The following is a 20,571-nucleotide window of genomic DNA, read 5'->3' on the forward strand; positions in this document are numbered from 1 at the left end:
TGAAGTCCAGAAAAGGAAAAAGAAAATATATGTATATTTATGTTGTGTGCACAAGTTAATATCATATGCACAGAAAATAATAATCTTGTAATCAGAATAATTATTGTGTATTATACAATGCTTACACACACAAGTGCAAAAGTATAACATGAAATATCCACAAATACAGTTATGTATCTAATTATGTTGTGTGCACAAGATGTCATCTAACTTGTCAAAGCAAAACTACACGAACAGTTGGTATAAATATGAGTGTTATTGGTTTATTTCTTTTTTTTTATTATTTTACAGTCAGCATTACAAGAGGCAGCACATCTTTACAAAAAAATAACTACAAAATAAAAAGAACAATATTCTAACGTAGCAAATTAAAGTCTTTAGTACTTGTTTCCAGTATAGCTGATGCGGCAGGAAAAGCTTTTCGAAGGTTTTTATGAATGAAATGATCGTGTTTGTGATCTTCTCTGTGAAAGTGAACAGAATGAACATTGAAAACAGACAATTATTGTTTTTTTTTTTTTTTAATATGTGATGATATGATTCTGCTTTATTCTGCTCTGGGAATAATTTAGACGTTCGATCCAAACTTTTTGTTTTACTCAAAGTTGTGCCTCTACCTCAGATTCGTTCTCTGTATTTATTAGAATACATCGAACATGACTGAATGAACTCCCAGTAAACGTTATTGTGAGAGTGCATTCATTGTTACCAAGGATGGAACAACGATAACCACAATGGCGGGGCTAAATAAAGGCCCTCAAATCTGCACATTTAGTTCAGAGTTTTAGGTACATACAGAACATAATCGAATTAAGTAGGACATTTTAAGAGCCATGCATCCATACATTTTATTTTATTCAGTCGTCCCCGCTGATTACGAGTAAAATGTGTTTTTTTTTCTCTCAACGTATTCGTCTCATTAAAGATAAATACGATAACGACAAAAATTAGATTTTAATGATGTGCAGATCTCGAGGAAACAACCAGAATTTCATTATAATGGGAAGTTGGAGTCAAATAAAATGTCTGGACGTATGTAAGCTCTGTTGATTTAAAAAAAAGAGGATTCATTTTAGCTATTTTTTCCCGTCATTTTAGGGGATTTTTCAGATAAAAGCCGTAACGCCCGAGTTCTAACTGCTCCGTCAGACTTCTTTTGGAGCATTTTTATGTCATCACTTAATTCATGGGAACCACTGAGTGTGGACGACCTCCTTCACGTATTATCAAGTGTCTTTAATATTTACAGAACACACATTGTTCTTCGTTTGGACCGTGTGTAGACCTGACGCACGTCATGAAGCAGCAGCAGCTCCGTCACTCGATGCAGACCCGTTTGTCCGTGTGCATTTATCCAACGCCAGCAGGTTTCAGTGATCAGTCGAAGTATTTCCATCTTTTTGTAGTGTGTTTATTACAAAGTGTTCTCATAGTGATACATAGACTACTTTATTCTCACTCTCAAAAGCACAGACGGGACAACCAGTCGAGTTAATAAACCGTAAATGTGTGGAAGCAAACCTCTGAGCAAAGCTGGGCCAAAAGAATATATGTATATCTATATATTCTTTTAAAGGAAGAATGTGCGACTTTTTGATCCAGTAGATGGCGCCCTTGAGCACCCAGCATGAAACCAAAACAAACTGCTGTTAGCCGACGCCTCCTCCATACTGAAGCCTCCGCTCTCCTCCAGAGACACACCTCCAACCCCCCCCTCCACTCACGTTCACATGAAGGAGTTTAACGCAAGCGGTGGACTAAATTATCCTCATTTCGAGCTTCATTCACCTGTGTCCTGCGTTGTTGTGTTAGCATGCTAATGTTAGCGCTCTTTAGTTAGCTCGTAGCTTCACATTACATGTAAACTGATACAGAATGACGGTGATCTAAAAACTCTTACTAACATCCAAATAATCAGTGAGTATGTTCTTCTTCTTCTTCTCTCTAGTCGTTGACTAAAACAGCTTTTATACACAAGGGGAGGAGCCGGCCGTCCCGTCCATGTAAACACGGCTCTGACAACAACACAGCCAGCGGGACTCGAGCTTCTCCCTCATTGTAGACAGTCATGACTCAGATATTTACACAGGATAGACTTGATTTCTGCTGTCACACATTCTTCCTTTAAAGAATCAGCAGCTTCATCAAACACTGTGATCTCGTAGAATTAAAGCGGGGGTCTGATTTAAAAAAATGAGGGTTCTGTATTAAACGAGTCTGCAGCTTCTTAATAACTTCAAGAAGGACGACGTCATGTCGGTCAAACAGCGAGCAACAAAAATAAATCTGTTAACACACTTTGAATTAATATCATTAATTCTCTTTTTTTTTTTTTTTTGCTGTTATTCGAGTTCGGCTCAAACTGTGACAACGAGACGGTCCAACATGGACGAACGATTCTCTAACAGTCCAAAAATAATGAATGTGACTCTGAGTTTAAATAAAGACTTTCCCTTTGAATTAGTACCAAATAAACTCTGATTATTAGGAAACAAACGTGGACAGTTATGAAGAACTGTCAAAGATTAACCTCTGGAGTCACAGGACTGCTAAGACACTTGTGAATATAATTATCAATTAAATATTAACATTTGAACTCGTTTCACGGTTTTGTGTTTATTTTGTATATTTATTTTTAAAGGTTTATTTGGGGGCTTTTTATACCTTTCATTTAGAGACAGAGTCAGATATCAGAGAGAGAGGGATTGACATGCGGGGATGTAGCCTCAGGTCGGATTTGAACCCAGGCCGCCCACCTGCTTGAAGGTCTGTAGCCTTTGTCTGTACATGGGGGCGCACACACTAACCACTATGCTACCAGAGTCCCAAAGCTTACAGCACCTGGTTCCCAGCCGCTCTCCCTTTCAAGTACTAACCAGGCCCGACCCGGCTCAGCTCCCGAGATCGGGCGTGTTTAGGGTAGCGTGGCCGTAAACGTTTTGATTTATTTATGTACTTAGACTGCACATTGTCTGCCTAGTGGTGCGTTCCATTTAATCTTGGAAGTCGGAAATTCCGAGTTGCCGGTCTGATACGTCGTCGGGAACGCCACCCTGAAGTCCGACTTGCAAATTCGAAAACAACTTCAGTCGTCAGGTATTAGCTAACAAAACAAAGCTTCTCCTGGAGGCGTCCATGTTGCTTTTCCGACTGGAACGCCGTTAACTCGGGTGTGACGTCGCGCCGAGATCCGAGGTTCGAGGTAAATGGAACGCACCGTAGGAACCTCTCTGTTCGTTGCCGCGGTGACGAATCAGGTATCGATCCTTCATACATGTACGTTTGATGTTCTGGTGTTGTGACTACCATAGTTCAAACTTCTTTAAATTACATTTCTGATCAGGCGTTGGAGCTGAAAATAAAACTGAAATGGACTCGTTCTTTAGACGGTCGATTGTTTTGTGTTTTTATATTTGAAGTGAAGCACGAACAGACAGCGGCAGCAAACAGGAGCCGTCATGGAGGAGGTGTTAGTGACTGTGGAGGGGTCAGATGGTGATGATGATGAAGGTGATGCTTGTGATTGGAATGACGACCTCCCTGATTGCGGGCCGAGCAAACAGATAAATATGACATCTATTAGTGTCGTCCATGCGTAGATTAAAATAGTGCCAAGCGTACTCGTTCATATTTTACACTCACAAAGACTAAGGCAATAAATAATTCGACTCAGGTATAGTGAGTGTTTGTTAATAATTCTCTATGTCTCTAAACCACGACTGTGATCATCTTCAATGAGCTGCACGGATACCTGAGGGGAACACAGAAAACCATCGACAATCACGACATGAATCTTCAGGTGAACAAACACAAAGCGTGTCCGTCTGTCGCACGATCCAGTGTTGGTGCATCTACTGTTGACAACAAAAGGCACAAATATCACTAAAATGCATACGTGAATGATCTTTGTAAAAAGCAGCTGAGCCGCGTGTGGACTGACAGAGCCGCACCGTAACATCCCGACTCCAAACACAGACACCAGTTTGACCTTTGACCCTCGGCTGGATGTTGATTTACATGAAATACTCCCAGTGGAGCACAGGTCTGTTTGCTTCGCTTTTAGTCAGAGAATATTTTCTTTGTATTTCCACATTAATTAATTCTTTGATTTATCTTCATCTTTAGATGTTTAGAGTCTGACAGCAGAGAACAACCTTTTTGTTAACGAGGAAGAAAACCACAAACAGTTGATCCATCACGTTTCAAAGACAGCGGACTCCATTGATTAAAAACAGTAACTTCACCTCACAGAACACAGGAGTTACTCGTCTCCCGCTGCCTCGATTGTTCACTGCTGTAATGTGACAATAAAATAGTAAATCCGTTTTAGTGGTAGAAAAGCAACTCCCATATTCCATCCATCCGTCCATTATCTATACCGCTTTTCCCATTCAGGGTCACGGGGGGGCTTGAGCTGACCCCAGCTGTAATTGGGCGGGAGGCGGGGTTACACCCTGGACTGATGGCCTGTCAATCACAGGACTGACATACCGTATATGGTGCATTCATGTGGTGTCGGACACATCGAAAAAAAAGAGTTTCTGAGTTGTAAAATGCACACGAACGCCTGCTCAAGTCGGAGCAACAAATCAGAAACTCGAAAAAAATAAGTGCCTGACTTGCCAACTTGATGTCAGAATCGTCATCACCTGTATGGAAGCGATTAGTGATCAGAATTCAAATGATAAAGCTAATTTGAAAATTCAAATGCATTAACAGAAATGCTTTTTAATTTTCAGAATATGGGTGTATTATTTGACTCAAAAATAAAATGATGATTAATTTATCTAATCTGAATTTTAGTTTTCAACTTCAAAAATGCACATTCTTTGACTAAATTAAAATGAGGAAGAAAATGACATTTGCTTTATCATTTTCAAAAAATGCCCCGCTAAATCTGTATCATAATTCAAATGAAAAAGCTAATTTTAAAATGAAAATGCATTAACAGAAACACGTTTTAATTTTCAGAATATAGGTGCATTATTTGACCTATATTTAAAATTAATATTCAGTCATCCAGTTTGCATTATACTTTTACTCTCTATGTATGCATATTGTATGACATCATTCAAATGAAAACGAAAAGGTCTTTGGCTTTTCGTTTTCGAACTTGCCGTGCTAAAAAGTGATAATAATTCAAACCAACTCGAAAACGAAATGGCAAAGTGGACGGCGCAGGAAAGTGACGTCAGACTCCAGCTCTCAGGCAGGTGAACGTCATGTTTACAGTCTATGAGGCGAGCGGGCAGAACGCGCAGTACGACGGGTGGCGGGGTGAATCTTTAACACTAGGGCAGACTTTAGTTCACACTGTGATACAGGTGGCGATCGGAGTGTTTTTTTCAGCGCACACTGAACTTTCAGCGAGCATGACGCAGCAGCTTTATAACCAGAGCTGCTAAGATCACTAATCGCTTCCATACACCTGGAGGGGCAACTTGTGTTTTGTTAACGTTAAGATATTTTTGTCTTCTTCATAGCATCAACGCTTTTTGTTGCTTACAACATTCCGACTTTGCCGAACTGAAGTCACATGAGCAAACTGAAGTCAGAAATAATAGCTTCTTATACTGTATTATTTAAGTTGTTGCTAGTTCTGCTTTATTTCCTTGTTAATTGTTTAGCACCAATACACCAAGTCAAATTCCTTGTATGTGTAAATGAACTTGACAATAAACCCTGATTCTGATTCTGAGAAGAACGACTTCCCAACTCGGAAACTTGGACCATCAGAGGAGCACATGAATGCAGCAAAAGCCAGACAACCAGACACACTCACATTCACACCTACGGGCAAGTTAGAGTCTTCAGTTAACCTAACGAGCATGTCTTTGGACTGTGGGAGGAAGCCAGAGTACCCGGAGAGAACATAGTCTGAAAGGTAGAATTATTGTTTTTGTCAATGGAGCCCGGCATGACATATCAGCTGGGTCTGGTTTTAAAAAATCCTCTCCCTCGTAACCAAAAAGGTCAGTCTCTTTTCTGTACTGTTGTCAGATACTGAGAATAACAATCTGAGTCCGTCAGGGACACAAACAAGAACTTTTACAGGACGCACTTTGATCCTTCAGGATTATGTTGCAGCGGCTACAGCCCGATTCACTTCTGCAGGCTGAAGAAAAAACTACAGCAGACATTCAAAAAAGGTTTGTACCTTTTTGTAATTTACATCTTAAATAAAAGAATCAGGTTTAAAAATGTGATAATTGGGCATCTTGTTCACATGATATCAGGGTGCCAAACTAATAAGAAGCTGAACATAATGAAGTGTTGGAGTCAGGATGCTATCAGAGGGCGTTCATGTTCAGATCCTCACACATCGACCTGTCAGTGATGACGTATGTGTGCGCTTTCAGGCGGTAAAAACTGAACTGTGACTTTGCACTGTAGTTATGAGGTATTCTGGTTTTGGTGATTCACACCAACCGTTTGGTTACACACAGGGTAGCACTGCTTCATCACAGAGAACAACAACACCACTTTAAAGCTAAATGTTTGTTTTTTGTTTGGCTTTTTGGTCTTTTTGGTACAAAAATAATAACGCTTGAGCTAAGCGTAATAGGAGGGCTAACCAGCTATCGAAGCTAACAGTTAGAGCAATAACAGTGAAGAGCACAGTACGAGCACAGAGATGACGTTACACTGGTATCCATAATAATCCAAACTTCTACATCAGTTCTGCTGCTGATAAGGAGAGTTACTGACAGCATGATTCAGAGGTAAGCAGTTATCTGTCTGGAGTGTTTTAATCGTGCATGATTTCTTTTTTTTTTTTTTTTTTTACATGTGTGTGTGTTTTTCATGAGTGAATGTGCAGAGCGATTAGAGTTTAAATCCAGATTGCATACAGAGGAACTGGATTTCTGAAACACATCCCTGGATTTCTACAGTGCATACAAACGTCTTTCGATTGGTCAGAACTCAAACTCCAAAGTTTAACCTTCAGGGACGTGACTCCCTTCTGTTTGAGTTTGGATTGTAAAGCGAAAGAAAATATCCCAAAGACATCAGCACTCTTATGTCTGCGCGTCTGCAGACGTTTTGGTTACAGTGTGTGTGTGTGCATGTGTGTGCATTGATTGTTACGAGCAGGATCTCGGTGTGTTTTTGATTGATTTTTCTTTTTTTTTTTCTTTTCATTCTATTTGGCCTGAAGCTAAAATGTGTGTCTGTGTGCACATTCAGAGGATCCAGATCGGGGGATCTGAACGTGATCTTGGTCCTCAATTAGCAGGCCCCGGGTCGGCTAAAGGCATCGTGTGCAGCACCTCATCCAGAAGCTGCAGAGCGCGGTGCAGGTGGACCTCCACCCAGCAGGGGGTGTGTTTGATGCTCTGCCGGGGGTAGTCAGGCCCCCAGCCCTTCACAAAGCTGAGCCGCAGGATGCAGAGCCGCCGCAGGTCGTCCACGCCGATCCCCGCTGCTGCAGACAGACCTGAGGGAACACGAGAGAGCCAGAAAGATAGTAGGATTTATATTTTCCTTAAGAGTGTACAATATTAATCTCTACTTTCAAGTCTTCTACAATACAGCATGATGCTCAATTTCTAAATTATGGTCCAATTTAGAGTCAACTAGTCGATACATCAGGGGAGGATTTAGGGCGTGGCTAATCTATTTTTACGGGTTCTTGCATTACTAGTAAAACTAGATTTGGAGATTGGAAGTGTTCTGATTTTTTGTCTGTAGTGCAAGTAGTAAAGTTCACAACCCTCTGTCGGTTTTGGTTGTAAACCAAATGGAAAACTAAAGCGACAGAATGAAACGCGCCGTTGTGCCATAACACAACCCATCAGCAGTAAGGATGTAACGATTCACTCAACTCACGATACGATCCCCTCACGATTTATTTTACAAAATGAGACTGCAGACAAATGAAAAAGATTCCTTTAGGGGCTGCAACCCCGCTTGTCAGTGTGTGTCTGACAACAGTCGGAGTCATGCACAGGGAACATTACACTCTGTATTCACCTGTACATGTTCTAATGTTTGACATGGAACAAAATGTGAAAGGCACTTACTGACTGCAGGAGCGATGCCTCCGACGCTGCCTGGACCGGGGATGTTTCCTGCTACAGCGGCCGCCTGAGCAGCTGCTGCGGCCTGAGCGGTCGCCGCCTGCTGCTGCATCTGTCTGTGACACTGTCGCAGGTCGAACACCTGACAGACACACACACACACAGCAATCGCTTTATTAAACAGCTGCATGCTAACAGCTGGACAGAAGGGTCACATTGAGGGCTACCTCTGTGCAGCTGAGCATCACTCATTCAGTGTGACTTGTTAGGTTTGGACGGTGTCCTCACATAAAACACAGCGGTTACAGAGAATACAAACAGATCGTCAGTGATTTAGGATCTGGATTCAGACCTTGATGTATGCGCCGGGGTAGATCTTGTGAACAGCGTCACCTGGCGCTCGGCCCGCCTCCCTGTCGAGGTAGTAACTCTGAACAAACACGGCGTGGTCGCTCATACAGCGCATCCACACGTCGCCCTCACCGCGACACTCCAGCTGCACGCCTTTACCGATGTGCAACCTGTAACACAAGAGAAGACGCATCAGGAACAGATTTCCAGTTCCTCAAAACCACCAAAAACAAGAGCGCACGTCAGCTGTGTGAATGAATAAATGAATGAGTTGTTGGGAGGGGTCTTTTCCTCACACACCTGGCTCTCTCGCTGGCGTCAGTGCGGTGGACGTTGCTCAGCTGGCCGAGGCAGAAGCGGTCGCCTCCTGACGGGTCGACGTACCCGTCCACAGTCACCACGGGACAGCTGGAGGGAACCTTAAACATCTCGCCAACCTGAACGTCCATCTCGAAGTACGAGATGGAGCACCAGAACTCTGGACCTGCAGAGGAGACGCCGCAAACTGTGTGAGCGGCTGACGGCGAAATAAAAACTCAGATTTACTGCAGAGCAAAGCTTGTTTACAGGTTCTGTGTCAGTAGTAACACAGTCTTTACAGAGGTGAGACGGGATCAGCAGAGCAGCGCTGTGTGTGTGTGTGTGTGTGTGTGTGTGTGTGTGTGTGTGTGTGTGTGTGTGTGGAGCTCCAGTTGTTTCTCTACAAGGCAGGCTTTTTTCAACGCCGTAATGCAATGTGTAGTCACAGACTGGGACACTGATGTTACACCGTTGCAGGATCAATATGAATGTACAATCCCTCTCTGAAAATCCAGGTTAGATTTCACTCAAATGACACAAAAAAAAACCCCAAATTTAAATCCATTCCTAGATGCACATGAGTCATAAACTCGAAATTCTTACAGCAATGGTGAGCAACTGGTCGATTTAAGGCATATAGTCAACGCTGTTTTGGTTGCGGTGGCAACTAATGGCCTTCGGGTAGGTATTGTAACTTATCAGTAGGATATAGGGGTGTCTTCACTGAGCACTTATCCTTTCATCAGGGTACAAGTGAGTCCAAACAGTGAACTGTCTGGACATGCAGAGTTCAGGTAAGATCAGGTGTGACAGTGTAGTCGCGTGTTACCTGGATGATTGGACACAGAAGGAGGGAAGGAGGTGGAGCTGTGATGCTGAGACCCTGAAAGAGGAAGTGTGAGGGGATTATTTTAAAATGAGTTCAGGAGAGAGTTTGTGGTTTTTTTTGGGTTTCCCTCGATGACGCTCTTCTAATTTGATCATGTTGACACTCTGACGTTGTAAATTCATCTGAATGATTTCATTCCAACCACAGGACTGCAACAAATATTTCTTACAGTGGTGGTTTTGGTGATGGAGGGGGGGCTGTTGGTGAGCTCGTCCGTTCTGCTGGGGTCCTATGGGAGTGTAGGAGGCTGTGCTGCTGCCTGTCCACACTGCTGGAGAAACAGAGGATTCAGTTATATTCTATATAATAAATGACAATGTGTGTATAATCACTCAGTGTCTGCATGGACTCACTGTGGAAGGCCGCCTGGCTCTGAGAGTGCTTATTGCTGCTGTACCCGTTCTGCCCGTGGGGGTGAGGAGGAGGGTGGGGGGGTTGTTGTTGGTGGGGGGGCTGCGACTGTTGCTGTGCAGCCTGCTGGTGAGGGGATGCCTGGGTCGGGGTCGGAGATCGAGGTGTCGGGGTCATGACTTGAGCCTGTGGAGACGCAGTTTGGAGGCGGCCATCACTGTGACCCCCCTGGAGAGGCATCATGGGTCCAGAGCCTGACACCGAGGGAAGGGGTGGGGTGGGGGGGGAGTGGGGGGGTCACAGGGGCACATCAGTTTAGGCTTGAACTTCCTGACCTGAGCCCATATTATGCCCTTTTTGGGGTTCGTATATTTAATCTATGTACCTACTTTTGTACGTTCACAATAGCTAAAGTTAGAAAAAAGTGTCTGTTTTCATGTACTGCTCCTCCTTGCTCCCTCTACACTCTGAGTCCGTCTGCTACGCTCTGTTGAGCCCACACTGTTAGACCCCACGTGGGCCAAGTCTGCTCTGATTGGTCTGCCGATCCGCTCTGTCGTTATTGGTCAGTTGCTCAGCACGCGTCTCAAAATTTCAACATGAGCTGCTGGGCTTGCCGCAACGAGCCAATGGACTTAGATCAGTGATCTCACACTGACAATGACGTCTGACAAATTTTTATCGAGGGGGGCTAGAACCGAGCGTTACATGCGGCTAATGCTACAGCTAACAGGAGGACGTAGGAGAAGCCGCGTTTCCGCGGACTTTGAATTTTTGCACACAGATGTGCCTAAACATGCACAGGACACTTGGAAAACACACTAAAGAGCATATAAAACCAGAAAAGGCAAAATATGGGACCTTTAAGTAAAATTCAAAGATATCGCAGCACTGACCTTTGGGTGAGACAGGCAGGTTGGTGTATCTGCTGATGGGCGGGGGTCCGTGGGGCTCAGAGGGCAGCTGTGGCGGGGGCAGGGGCTGGCCGTAGTGGTCTTGGGGGGGCAACTTCATGGCGGCTTGGTGCTCTGACAGAGGCATGCCGGGCGGGAGGTCCATCTGTATACAGTCATGGATGTACTCCTCTTTGATGAGCCCAACTGGAGCTGCTGAAGGAGGAGGAGGAGTTACGTTCACACACTCAGCTCACTCTAAGAGTTCTGTATCTTATTGTTTATAGCGGTATTTGACTTGTGCAGCTTTCTTGACAGCGACTACAGGAACCAGGGCATGCAGTGGTACCTTATCCTTTAAACGATGGAGCGCTGCTGAAGAGGAGAACTCACCTGTGTTCTGAAGGCTGAGACCGACTGTCAGAGGAGACACAAAGAGCACAAAATGAAAAGTCGCTCAGCGAATGAAGCGTCGGTAACGACAGTGATCGGGATGATCGGGACGTACCGATGCCTGGTGACACCACCCTCTCATAGTGGTAGGGGTTCACACACACGTTGTCGTACTTCAGGTCGAAGGCGTACTGGCAGAACTTCACGTGCTTGAGTTCATTTTTGTGGAGGTCGGGCCACCGCCACAGACGTGCGTAAATCACGTGAGGGAAGCCTTTCCTGCCCGCCACCTGAGGGGAGAGAGAACAACATCAGAACAAGTCGTCCTACAGCACAAAAAATTTAAACTGACAGCTCCCGATAACAAGAGCTTCTATGAGACATATTTTTCATTACAAAATATACTTTTTAATTAACACGTTCAAAAGTCATACAGTTATATTTGCACTGAATCTGTGCATCAATGTATCTCAACGGATTTTCGTTTTCTTGGGTTAGATGAATTTCTGCATCCCGTCAAGCTGCTAAACATGAGACAACGATGACACGATAACGATGCAGCCTAACGTTACATCTCAATCTGAAGAATATCTGCAGGGATGTTCACTCTGCGACCCGCTCGCTCTCTCTTTGTCTTTCAGTTTCCCCCTCGCAAACATTATGACATCTAGTAGAGGTGGGGTAAAAAAATCAATACGGTATAGTATCAAGATATTTTGTGTGGCGATATTATCTTGTCTCATGGCAGCCAAGTATCGATATTTTTAATATGATATTTAAGATATGCCTTTTTACATTTTTAACTGCTGAAGGGGTTGCACGATTCATTTTGAACAAGGTGTATTGTTAAAAATTCATGTTCAAGTTCAATTAGACTGAAATACAAATAAAAAGATGTGAAGAGGTGAGATGAACAGACTGAGGATGTTTTCTTATTTGACAAAACGGTTCTTGATTTAGTTTAGTGTAGTGGACATAATATGCAGTTCAAAAAGTGAAATCGCAATATATTGTTTTGCAAATCTCAGCATTTTGCAAAATTGTTGCAATAGAATCGTATCGTGTCGATAATATGGTATTGTGGGGACTCTGGTGATTCCCACCCCTAACATCTAGTGCTTTTGTGTTGAAGGTGGACAAACTGAGGTGTGGTGCTTTGTATTGAGGAGCAGCACAACACTCACAGGATCGTCAACAACCAGCTCACGGTGAGCAGAAAAAAAGGTTTTCTCCGGTGTTGTTGACACAAGTCAAAGGTCATTTCAGTCATGGATGTTGATATTATTAATGCATCGTTATCTCCGCTTTGTACAACAAGTGGACAAGCTGCACTGAGTGAGAAAAGCGAGTGTAGAGCCCCCTCCTTCCTCATTCCTCGTCTCTCTATGCAAGCGACAGAGAGGGAGATAGAAACGGGGCGTCGGGGTAAAAACGGTGCTGCTGTCTCTTCAGTCGATTTGATGTTCTAGTAACTAAAGTTGCTGCTATACTATCCATCCACAGAGCGCTTTGTTGGATTCTGTGTCGCACTGCATCACTCACGGGCAGTTAGGACACTCCAATTGGAAACAATATAATCAGGCTGATTTTGTCGCTGAGGCTTGCGTCGCGTCGCGTGCTGTTAGGACAGGCTGTTAGCCTGAGTAGTCATTTCAAACATTACCAATACGAGATAACGGGCTAGTTCTGTAAAGCCGTACCCCCGTGCCTCGGCGGCCATGTTGCCGTGACGTCAGGCTCAGGATGTGAAGCCCAGATGTTGTCATCATGTTTTACTGTTGTGCTCCTTGTTTAAGTCAAATCTGAAAAAACTGTTTTCATCTTAAAGCTGAAGGATAAAGTAGACTTAGAAGACTTCTATTTGTTGACTGATGGAGGGAAAATGACCTGCAGGCGTCCGTCCAGCGTCCTCTGAATCGTCACACACTTGCTCGGGTGGACGCCGTTGGTGGTGATGGCGGTGATGAGCGAGTCCAGCTCGTCCTTTTTCTCCTTCAGCTTCTTCACCAGGCTCTCGATCGCCCGCTTGGCGAAGCCCTCGTTCTCCCCGCCCTGCCGGTGACACATGAGGCTGTGGACGATGCTGAGGCAGGCGTCGTTACTGCTGGGAGGATTCACCGACATGATGCTGCAGACACCAGAGAGAGGACCGTTAGGAAACACATGTAAACTAATAAATACCTGACAGGGACATAGTCCATGCTCGCCACGTTCTGTCAGTGCCACGGTTTGGCCCCTACAGACAGCGCGCCCTGCCCTACTTTCTGGAACGTGAGCGCAATCATGAGCAGCTGTACACACTTCACAGGAGAACCACAACATGTTGCTCTGTCTTTCTGAGGATGATTTGTTGGTCATTCGGTGCCGGTTTAGACGTAATGTTGATAAAGTGATGAAAAATAGGATCGTGAGTTTATTTTGAGATTTACCTGACGCTCTGTGCATTTCCTTGTCTGACTTCCTGTCCGAGTTGTCATATTCTGTCCAGCTCGACGCGTGCCTGCAGCGTAGTCCATCGAAAATAGACCCGCAGCGTATTTGAAACGGAGCAGAGCAGAGCGTAGTGGCGCTGCTGATACGGGGCGCAGCGTTTGCTGTTGAAACACAATCAGTGACTAGAGTGGCAGCGAACGGCGGCATGGTGCCTGGCGCTGACGGACCGCAGCGTGCATGGAGTGTGTGGGAATTGGGGGTGACAGATATTTCCTTTGTTTTAAGGTTTATTTTTGTGCTTTTTTTTTTAGGAATGTACAGTGGATAGAGTCAGAAATCAGGGCGAGAGAGAGAGAGAGAGAGAGAGGGTAATGACATGCAGGAAAAGATTAGAACACGGGCTGCTGGCTTGGAGGACTACAACTTCCATGCATGTGGTGCACGCATTAACCACAAGGCTACCGGCGCCCTCAAACCCTGTTGGCTATTCAAAATATTATTAGGATCTGAGAAATCGAAGTACGATGGATGACAAGAGCAGAGGGGCTAGAGTGGCTCGAAACGTCTCTCTCAAAATGCTGCAAACATTTCCATCAGAAAAGATTCCACAGAATAAAGCTGCTGCAGAACGCTGGAACATCACAGGAAAAACAAACAAACATGTGATGCAGGTTTAGTTTGATTATTGTCCAAACCTCTTCTCTTGTCAATTATATTTGCACAATGTTTGCTCCTCCTCTCAAAACTAAGAGTTACAGACTGTGTGTCTTAAATAAATCGAGCAGACATCATCATTTTCTGTTAGCATCAAAGCCCCGAGGAGAGAGAGAAACACTCTCACAAATAACACACAAACTACACCTTAAGAGCTGTAGGATCAACATCACCTGTGTGTTTAGGACAATGCATCATATCTGCATTGAAGAACATGTCATAAAGCCTTTAAAAATGCAGCCAAGAATAACTCTGATTTATTCCATGTGGAGGTTCCTGCCACGCTGACCTTTCAACAAGGACGCCAGTTTTTATAAGACAACAAAGCAGCACAGCGAGATTCAAACAACAGACCAACCTTGAGATTCTGCCTTTGTTCAGTGAACTGGATGTTAAACGGGCTTATCATGGACAATATAATATAATAGATCTATAAATGACATTATACATCTTACAGGGTATTTCATCTGTGCTGCAGCAAAATAACCAGACGGCTGTTTAAACTGGACAGCAGCCTCATGGCTCATCTTATCCAGAAACCAGACCAGCCAATCAGATGTTAGATCATCTCACTCGAGACACAATTCAAATCCAGAGTGCAGTTTGATTTCATGCTTGCCAGATTGGAAATGAAAGCATGTAAGTTCTAACCTCTCTCCATTTTTCAAAAAGCATCTCCAATATTGATCCTAGTTTGAGCTCGTTTCTGCTCGTGGAGCTTATTAGAAACATGCAGAGGCTTTTTAGGTCGGGTACAATCACTTCTATCTGAACCACTTCTCTTGCCCGCTTCCATCGCTGCAACACCTGTTGACCTGATAACTGCTCTCATATCTGGCAAAACGAGGGGCGTCCAAAACGGCCGTGTGGGGGTCGCTTTAAAACCGCCTACCTTCTCTGGTCCAAACAAATCCAGAGCATTCAGGAGCAGAATCTAAAGTTAGAAGGAGGACATATTGGCTGCTGCATTGTTGTCAGAGAAGCTTCAACATAGCATGTTTCCTTAATCAATCAATTCAATCAATCAATTTTTATTTGTATAGCATCAACTCATAACAAGTGTTATCTCGAGACACTTTACAAAAAGCAGGTAAAAGACCTTACTTATTGCTTAATGTCTGATCATATAGTAAGATCACTTTATCATTTCACTCTCTACACATCTTACTGATTGGTCGAAGTTGTTCTAGTTCCTCTGAGAATCATAAACCCCTTTCACACATACAGAAATCTCCTGAAAAACTCCGGAGATTTGTCTACCCGGAGGGTTTGTGTGAACGCAAACACCCGCATTTTTCGCTCTGTCTTTACCCGGAGTTTCTCCTGCCAGACCTCGAGTATTTTTTCCGCAGAAAGTCCGAGTGAGCTGATGTCTGAAAGCGGCAGCATATACTCTGGAGATTTCAACTCGAGCCAATAGCCCCCCCCCCCCCCCGGACAGGGATAGTCCCCCCGCTGTGAGGAGCAAATGTGAACGGCTAGGTCGGGAGAATCTCCGGAGCAGTCCTCCTGTAAATATCTAGATATTATCCGGAGTGCATATGTGAAAACAGCTACAGTCACATAAAGAGGAGTAAACACACTCTGTATTTCTCTCATTTAATATGTTTGCTTTGTGTGTATTACCTGGTGTTAAGTTGGTCAGCCAATGAGTGACCAGAAAGTTCACCGGCATCATGATGGCCCAGCTCTGAATCCGTCCCTGTAAGAGCGGGGAGACCGGGGATTAGTGGATACCAACATATTGGGCAAATCCAACAAATGTTAAGACATTACGGGAGGTGAGGACAAACTTGACATCTCGTAATTAAGTCAAATCAAAGCAGCTGACTTGGTGATTTTCTACGTTAAACATCTAAAGTGGCGGTGCATGTGCTGAGTAACGGTTCATGTCGTTATAGATTTCTCTGACTTACAGGCGTCTTAAAAATTAAGCATCATTTCTAAATATTTTTCGGTAACTGTAGCCTCTGTGGCTCCCTGGGTCACACTAAAGTCCTTTTCACACGTGCACAAAGATCCTAAAAGTTTTCCAAAATCTTCGGCGTGAGCTGAATTTTTCACCTCAACTTTACCAGGAACTTTTTTCTGCTAGCCCCCCCTTTTTTAAAAAAAATGACAGCATGATGTCGGGGCTGAGCCGATGTGTGAATGAACGACCAGCGCGCAATGCAGGTCGTGAAACCGCTTCATTTTGTTTTCTGCTCACCGGCATGTTCTCCTCCGCTCTGTGGTTTGAACTGTGAAAACCTCCAACTACGCATAACTTTGTCACAAAGGCAAAAATACTGTCATTAAAGTGTCAGACTCTGCGTCTCCTCTGCCATCTTGGTGTGTTTGTTTACATCATGGTTTGTGTCCTGACTGAGAGGCGGGGGGGCGGGCTGTCTGAAGTCTTCTAGAAATCTTCAGGAGTGTGTGTATTTAAACCGCTTTAGGCCCCGTGTCCACCAGCGTCTTTTTTCAATTGTTTTCAATGGGGAGAGAGCGTTTGCAGCAGAAAAGCAACAGGAGCGGTGTCGGTCATAGAGCGGTCGTTGTCAACAGACTGTCGTCGTCGAGACAGGACAGACATGCAGCGTTTTCTTCTCAGCGCACAAACGCTTCATGCTAATGCTGGGTTAGGGGGCTTTACTTTGCTCAGTCAATAGGAAAAGCAGCACCGCAGCAACGGCCATTGTGGCGATCTTTGCAGATTCATCGGGGCACCTTCACTGTCTTCTAAGAAAAGTCCAAAACACGATACATGCACGAAAGACTCTCCACACACCAGGAACGACGATAGATCAAAATCAGAAAATAAGACACTCTAGAAAAAGAGGAGAAAGACATCAAACCCGTCAGAGTCACGGAGGCCGCAGGGATGGAAAACTCACCATCAGTCGTTTCTACAGGTGGAGCTGATTTTAACACCTTTAATAAACCGTCTGTTTGGAGGTTTCATTTTAAAACAAAACACACACAAACACAGAAAGCTCCGATTTGTCGTTTGACTTTCGAGCCTGATCGATGTCAGATTAATGAAACAAATCGAGAACCAGTTTAAGAGGGTGGACAATTCAGGCATCACTTTCAGAGTGGCTTAAATCACGACGTTATTAACCAATATATTTATTCTTTGAGGATTCTGCATGGATATGAAAATGCAAGGGAACTTACAGGGCTGTTTAATCACACTAACAACTTCATTGGGGGGGGCGGGTTGAGACAGACGGGCCGACATCTCTCTGATGATTGTGATGACTTTAGCGGGGGCAAGTGCTTCTCAAAAGAACGGGGGAAAGCGGGTAACCACTTGGTGGTCAAGCTTTCTTTTATCTGAATCAACTTTGGAAAAACGTAGCCGGCGTTTATTAAAAGACTGGTTGGATGTTTGGCCGACCACCGACGCTTGTGGAGGGTCACAAAGTCACATTTAACATAACGGCCGATACTGATGTTTGACCGGTGCATCCTGAAAAAACTAGAAATACATGTACTTAGGTGTATTTGCAGAGTACTTTTTACATAAACGCATCTGTAAAACTACACATTTGAACATTATGCTTAATGTTTTCAGTAGCCGATGTTTATTAGTTGTGCCAAATCAATTTAATGATGGCATCTAGCACACATAAGTACAGATTCAGAGAAGAGGTTTTTATTGGGTCGATGAAGTCACCTGTTGGATAAACTCTGACTTGTTTTCATGTTCGAACATGAGAGAAAATGTCGGCATTGTGGGAGTCCTACACAAAAAGAAGTCCTGAAACAAACGTCGGTATGGGAATCGGCTAGATTATTATTTCCAACATCGGTATCGGCATCAGCCCGGATTTTCCCAATCGGTGCATCTCTAATGAATATTTTTAAAAACTAACTTTTTAACCACAAATATCGCACAGTGAGATATTTTTTTTGCTATGTTAAAGCACACGGCAAATTTCCTGTAGCAATGTTATTATTTCTTAAAGTACAATAACTAATACATTATGTACTGCACTCCAACATGGACTGACCCCACCTCCCCCAACTCCATCACACACACACACACACGCACACACACACACACACAAGTGCATCATCCCTCCTCTTCTATTCCTCCTTTACTTCTTCTTGTGCAAAACCAAAATCAATCGTGCAACACATTCCTTCCTAATGTGCAATATGTACAATAAATATTTCCTACCTGTCCTGCACCTTCTCTACCTGTGCAATATATAGTTTTCTGCATGTGCAATATAGAAATATATACGTTTTTTTTTTTACTTGTGGCAAGTTACTTTTCTTACTGTGCAATACACATTATATTGAGAGCAAGTTGTTGTATTTTTTTTGTAGCTGGACGCATCTGTGTTTATGCACTTTCTAATTTCGTTGTACAATCTTATAATGACAATAATAATCTTTAATCTGACAGTCACAGGTAACTGTTGCTGCATACATCCAATCAAAACCACACACACACACCCCACCTTCATATGTCCCTGCATAAACATACTGTTCATCATCATTATCCTTATCATACCTTCAGGCCCTAATGTCTACAACCACATAATACACACCCTCCGGGCAGCACTTAGTGACAATTTAAACTTCAGTCAGAGTGATTTTTCAGGTATAAAATGAGAGCTGAATGCTACTGTTACCTTAAACAACCCATACATTCACTCCACTGACATCACGTATGGGTTAACATGCGTCACCGAGTCTGCTGTCTCAACGTGTTCAAGGACCACCTCATAAAATACAACATCAATTTTTTTAAACGAAAATGTATAAGACTACTTCAAGTGTTGCACGTCTAATGAAGTAGGAAGCTAAAAGGGGGTGTTAAAACAGATACAGGGTGGATTCTGGGGGTGAATCCAGAATACAGCAGAGTGTTTTATGTGTGTGTTTCCTCGTGTTTTTCTCGTTATTTAGTCTGCCTGTAGAGCTGGAAGAGATAAACAGTTCGTACTTACACATCAGCCGGAGAGGAGAGGGGGAACTTGCGCTGAAAGATCGTCTGAAGTGTTGCAGACAGATCCGTAACGTTGTGTGCTCAAAGAGGAGCTCGTTTTTACGTTTTTTTTTATCAAGACCTGAATTCACCGCGGATGCTAACGTTAGCTGTGAATGTCTCCGATGCAGCAAGCTGACGTTCACGTAGCTTGATGTTTTCTCTGTGTTGTTTTTTTTTTTTTTTTTTTTTTTTTTTTTTAACGTTTTATCAGCCTCACTGTCTCCTCGTGCATCCTGTCCGTTCGTTTCTCGCGCACGCCACAATAACAATAGAGGGGGAGACGTCGTGCGCGTCGGTGTCTCGCCAGGCTGCAGCCAATGAGAGGCGGGGTCTCACAGTGTCTACCGCTCTCGGCCAATCAGAGGGCGGTTCTCACAGCAGGGCCGCTAGCCAGGGTCTGTCTGGTTCGTCTTGATTGACAGGTCCGCGAGACTGTTTTTTTAAGGTGGCGCCGCTGAGATTAGCGCCCCCCCCTCTCTCTCTCTCTCTCCAACACACACGAACTGCAACTGTTATTTGAGCAACACTCGACTCTTGTAACATGTCTAACTCCGTGTTTCTTTCTCTCGAACCTTTCTTAGTTGTAAATCCTCTTTATAGTGAATTAAACGAGTTAACATTAAATTATTTTAATTGTAAAAGTAGAAAAAAAACACATTTTAGATCTTGTAATCAAAACTAGCCTAAGTGTGATGACAATCAAATTTACAAAAGAAACTTCACATTTATTTAAAAGCATCTGAAAATACCTGAAACTGTTCCTTTGTTAATTAAATCATGCAGGGTGGTAATATGGGGACTGACACAAGATTATAATAAAATATATGCCTGTGGTCCTCTGAGGACAGCTATTCATGATTTTGTTTTCGCCCCTTTCTGTGGAAGACAATTTGATTACAGGGCCACATGTGAAATATTTCTTTAAATTAAGAGTTTAAAAGATTAGCCAAACATGTAATCCAATTTTAATTTTGTATACTTGATGCTTTTGCAAAATTGTTTCTAAAACTTTCAGAGCATTACGCCTTTGTATTTAACTGAATGCAATAAGTCATGTTGTTTTTACTATCACTTAAAGAGTGTGAAAAACCCTGTGCATCATGTCTCTAGTTGTTGTTTTTGGTGTTTTCATGCAGGACAGTGGTCAGAGTATATCAGTCTACGGGTTTACTTTTTACTGCAGGAGGGAGAAGTGGTTTTGGAGCTCATATGAGCAAGGGTTCTGAACATTCTTCTGTG

At 43.5% G+C, this 20,571-nt stretch overlaps 1 protein-coding gene across 3 annotated transcripts; it reads right to left on the reverse strand.

Annotated features, from left to right (window-relative positions):
• Positions 1 to 243: 243 nt before the first annotated feature.
• On the reverse strand, positions 244 to 19,664 carry smad10a (SMAD family member 10a). 3 transcript variants are annotated; one of them, XM_061060438.1, is made up of 13 exons: positions 19,292 to 19,664; positions 15,972 to 16,047; positions 13,086 to 13,326; positions 11,314 to 11,488; positions 11,199 to 11,222; positions 10,809 to 11,018; positions 9,915 to 10,166; positions 9,731 to 9,832; positions 9,502 to 9,555; positions 8,673 to 8,856; positions 8,374 to 8,542; positions 8,025 to 8,163; positions 244 to 7,438 (listed from the first exon to the last, which is right to left on the reverse strand). In XM_061060438.1, the coding sequence occupies exons 1-13, from the start codon at positions 19,293 to 19,295 to the stop codon at positions 7,227 to 7,229; spliced, it is 1,842 nt and encodes a 613-aa protein (XP_060916421.1). In that variant the 5' UTR covers positions 19,296 to 19,664; the 3' UTR covers positions 244 to 7,226. The 3 variants fall into 3 exon arrangements, with proteins under 3 accessions (XP_060916421.1, XP_060916422.1, XP_060916420.1); XM_061060439.1 differs by having other exon boundaries at positions 9,731 to 9,829; positions 10,809 to 11,021; XM_061060437.1 differs by having other exon boundaries at positions 10,809 to 11,021; positions 19,292 to 19,663.
• Positions 19,665 to 20,571: the final 907 nt, after the last annotated feature.

This window comes from Labrus mixtus, chromosome 16 (assembly GCF_963584025.1).
Source record: "Labrus mixtus chromosome 16, fLabMix1.1, whole genome shotgun sequence".
Lineage (NCBI taxonomy): Eukaryota > Metazoa > Chordata > Actinopteri > Labriformes > Labridae > Labrus > Labrus mixtus.